Here is a 4,587-nt window from a genome sequence, read left to right on the forward strand (position 1 = left end):
AAAAAATAGCCTGGTGTGGTGTCGCATGCTTGTAATCCCAGCTATTTGGGAAGCTGAGGCAGGAGGATCGCTTGAACCCGGGAGGTGGAGGACTGCACTGCAGCCTGGGCAACAAAAAAAAAATAAAATAAAATAAAAATAAACAGTATTTTAATTTTGCTGAGACGGGTGATCTCTGTGATTCTCAGTACTGTCACAGAACTTCAGGGAAATGTGACTATAGTTACACCATGAAACGACTTCAGCATCAAAGTTCTCTGTAGTCTCAGCCTGAGGATGTGGATAGCCAGACAGCTCGTTCCTTTCTCAGTGCAGGGTCCCTAGGTACATTTCCAACAAAGTGTTGTTTTGTCACAGAGCAGACATAAAGTGTGCTTTAAATAATTCACTACAAATACTTTTAAAGTAACAAGGTTTTTTAAAATACTTATACATATACAATAACACTTCAGTAGCATCAAGGTTATAATGTCACTTGTGTTCACTTGAATTCCAAACTTTTTTTTTTTTTGAGCAGCAAAGATCAGAACAAAACCAATCACGGATTAAGAAATTAAACACTAGCTGAAACTCATGTTCATCACGGCTAAAACTACAAGAGTACTGTCGCGGCTGTGTCATCTGTAATGATTGTGGTTAAAATAAAATGCTGAAACAGTGTACTGTACACAAAAAGAGATATGCATGCATGTCAGAGGGATTTGGACTAAGATGGAGATGAAGCAAGTTTAGATTTGTTGATTAGTTGTTAAAACATCGAAAAAAAAAACATTACTTCAGTTGTACTTACTCATCCCTTTCCACCCAGGAAGGACTTCTGGAGTAATACTGTCCAGCTCTCGTTTAAAGTCGTCCCGAGCTTGGACCACCAGCTCATGATACTGAGATACAACCTTAGCCTCAGACTGAGCTGCTTGGACCTGAGCAAATACAAAGGGTATATGATAAATTGAACAAAAAGTACCACAAACATTCCAAGAAACAGAAGTAGTATTCCTTCTTTTGTTTACATTTCGTTAGAAATGCGTAAGGAAATCTGAAGCTCAGAAACGAAACATAAGCCTTATTTGTTTCCTTCTAATTCCTATTCAAATACCATGGACAGGCCCTTTCCCATCTTACTAGGCCCCCTCCCTCCATACAGATCACATAAATGCAGCCAGAAGATCTGCTACAAAATGGACATTTTCATAAGTGACAAAAATCATAACCAAAAATGTTACCTATTATAGAAAGTATCAACAATACAGAACAATCCACTTGGTTGGTGTCCAAGGCAAAAAAAATTTTTTTTTTGACAGGATTTCACTCTGTCACCCAGGATGGAGTGCAGTGGCACCATCTCAGCTCACTGCAGCCTCAATCTCCCAGGCCCAAGCCATCCTCTCACCTCAGTCTCCTGAGCAGCTAGGACTACAGGCGCACACCAACACGCCCACTTAATTTTTTGTATTTTTTGTAGAAACAGAGTTTCACACCATGTTGCCCAGGCTGGTCTCAAACTCCTGGGCTCAAGTGATCTGCCCACCTCAGCCTGCCGAAGTGTTGGGATTACAAGTGTGAACCACCACACCCAGCCAAGGCAAATTTTTTAAAATAGTAACAACTAATATACTTTGCAGGAGAAAAGAGGGGTAGATGGTAGGAATTTACTGTTTTCCTAAATCCTTAAAATCCTTTAAGAGATTATATTTTAAAATTTAAAATATTATAAGGTAGGAAACATACCTTTTTGACCACATTATCCAGATCAACTATCATGTTGTGAAGTTTACCCTCTGCAGCAGATATATGAGGCTTGGCCCCAGTAACCTCTTTTTTCTTTGCATTTTCAATCACACTTTTCATCTTCTCTAACTCTTCTCTGGAAACCAACAAAACAAAGATTTTGTCAACTGTATTAAAGAGTTTTAATGTCAGTAAAGTATATAATTGTTAAGTCTATGAAAGAGGCCAGGAGTAGTGGCTGATGCCTGTAATCCCAGCACTTTGGGAGGCCAAGGCAGGAGGATCACTTGAGTCCAGGAGTTCAAGACCAGCCTGGGCAACATAGGGAAACCATGTCTCTATTTTATTTTAGAAAACGAAAAGTCAATGAAAGAAATGTAACTGCTTTTTCTTTTTTTTTAAAGACTAGTCAAGTGCAATAGTAAGAAGAGAGGAAAGACTAAAGCGAGAGAGTTCCATCCATAACTGACTGTGAACAATCAACTGAGCTAACTCACTACCTTTGGACGAGCATCAGTGCTTTTTTGGAGTCAATAAACGAGAGGCTTTTCTCATCAACAACTGAAAACATCTTGGTTAGAAGCTAGATTTACTAGAGTGAACCAGAGAGGGAATATGGTATATGGAGTGACCCAGACTTTAGAATAAGATCCCCAGATTCAGCTTCCATATCAGCCTTTCATTTCCTACACGCTTTCGTGTAAGGAAGAGAAGTTAATTCATGAGAAGTACTTAGTGCCTGGCCGAATCATGAGCATGCAATAAACAGCAGCTCTTGCAAGGATCAACCTGACTCACCAACCAATGAGAGAGCGCTAAGGAAGGCAAAGGCACAGGAGAAGGCCAAAAACCTCACTGAGCAAATACTTAACTGGGACTCAGGGAGCCCTCATGATTCAGAATGTTTCGTAAGTCAGACAGACTGTAGTCTACCCACCATAAAACAAAGAACTCAAAGTGATATGAGCATAATGCCTTAAATCTCTTAAAAGATAGGCTGGTTTTATCAAAGACTTCTTTCTCTACTAAGAATAAATATTTTCCTAAGAAAGACAGCAAAATTTTGAGTGACAAATAACTATTCCATACTGCTGATGAGGATCTTTAGTCAAATAGAGGTTTCCACCAACAGAGGTTGATCTTATATCTGGGTATGCTTGTTCAATGCTAGTTTTAGCCAACTTCCAGGAATCAAGGTCAAGGTGGCATACCTATTACATACTCACTATTTTGGTTGTTAAGGCAAACAGACTGTGACATACTTTCTACATTCTGATAAACTGCCCAAACTGTCCCAGTAAAATCTTAAAATTACAGCAGAATCTCAGTACATCTGAAGAGATACATCATCTAAGCAATAATCCAAAGCAAAACTGACTTTTATATAAGATCCTCTATATGTCTGGGTATGGTGGCTCATGCCAGTCCCAGCTACTCAGGGGGCTGAGGCAGGAGGATGGCTTGAGCCCGGAAGGTTGAGGCTGCAGTGAGCCCTGATCATGCCCCTGTACTCCTGCATGGGTGACAGAGCAAGACCATGAATTAAAAAAAAAAAAAAAATCCTTTATATAAGTTTCTGCCAAATTTATTCTGGCCTCATTTTATATATATACATTTTGAGACGGAGTCTCGCTCTATTGCCTAGGCTGGAGTGCAGTGGCACAAACTCATCTCACTGCAACCTCTGCCTCCTGGGTTCAAGTGATTCTCCTACCTCAGCCTCCTGAGTAGCGGGGACTATAGGCGCCCACCACCACGCCTGGCTGATATTTGCATTTTTAGTAGAGACAGGGTCTCACCATGCTGGCTAGGATGGCTCGAACTCTTGGTCTCAGGTGATCTGCCTCCTAGGCCTCCCAAAGTACTGAGATTACAGGTGTGAGCCACTGTACCCAGCCTGGACTAATTATATTTTATTCCTTCTCTCTTTTTACACCTTTGTACGAGTTCCTAATGCCAATTCAGAACAAGCACAGGTGGAAAAGGGAAGGAAGGGTTTCTCTACCTCCTCTTTATTCTATACAGACAATACAAAAAAACCCAGCCCAAAGAAAGCCACCAGGAGGCCCTAATTACTTGTTAAAGTCCATGAGTAATTACTTGGCTTTGAGAAGGGCATCGGCAGCTTCATCTACTGCCTTTCTGCGTTCCTTCAATGCACCCTCCACTGTGCGCCACTGAGCAGATTTCTTCTCGCCTGCAATCTAAACAAAACGTTTTAATTATATAATAAATAATTGCTATTATCGTCATATGATAGGCCAACAAGATTAAACACAGAAACATGTGACATTAAAGTCAAAGGTAAAAATGTATATGCAATATTTCTCCAGAGTAAGAACTCTTAATTTAAGGCTTATGTTCTTAATTTAAGGCTTATGATCCGCCCATGTCAGCCTCTCAAAGTGCTGGGATTACAGGCATGAGCCACTGCCCGGCCACATAAGCATTTTTTAAGGGGATTTTTTTTTTTTTTTAAAGATTCTCAAAAGGATCTTTTTGAGTTTAAGGATAAATCAGAGTTTAAGGATAAATAGCAGGTTTACATATTTGTATGATCCTTATTCCTCCTAAATGTTACTCTAAAGAATTACTCTTCCTAATTAGTTACATATAAGTCAACTAGTCTCAAAAACCTCCCTTGTGGTGACTCTTACGGTATGTGAATTGTGTATTAAAAAAAAAAAAATTTTGGTCAGGCGCAGTGGCTCACGCCTATAATCCTAGCACATTGGGAGGCTGAGATGGGCAGATCACGAGGTCAAGAGATCGAGATCATCCTGGCCAACATGGTGAAACCCCGTCTCTACTAAAAATACAAAAATTAGCTGGGCGTGGTGGTGGGCGCCTGTAATCCCA

The 4,587-nt window shown here is 40.3% G+C and overlaps 1 protein-coding gene across 5 annotated transcripts in view; it reads right to left on the reverse strand.

Moving 5' to 3' along the window:
• Nucleotides 1-4,587, reverse strand: part of IMMT (inner membrane protein, mitochondrial) — a 60,990-nt gene that overhangs the window by 14,711 nt on the left and 41,692 nt on the right. For all 5 annotated transcript variants that reach the window (XM_011964163.1, XM_011964155.1, XM_011964149.1 and 2 more), the window contains 3 exons: nucleotides 3,829-3,932; nucleotides 1,729-1,864; nucleotides 791-920 (listed from right to left, as the gene is read on the reverse strand). In XM_011964163.1, coding sequence (XP_011819553.1) covers nucleotides 791-920; nucleotides 1,729-1,864; nucleotides 3,829-3,932 — 370 coding nt within the window. The remainder of the gene's footprint in view (nucleotides 1-790; nucleotides 921-1,728; nucleotides 1,865-3,828; nucleotides 3,933-4,587) is intronic.

Source organism: Colobus angolensis, unplaced genomic scaffold (genome assembly GCF_000951035.1).
Source record: "Colobus angolensis palliatus isolate OR3802 unplaced genomic scaffold, Cang.pa_1.0 Scaffold118, whole genome shotgun sequence".
NCBI lineage: Eukaryota > Metazoa > Chordata > Mammalia > Primates > Cercopithecidae > Colobus > Colobus angolensis.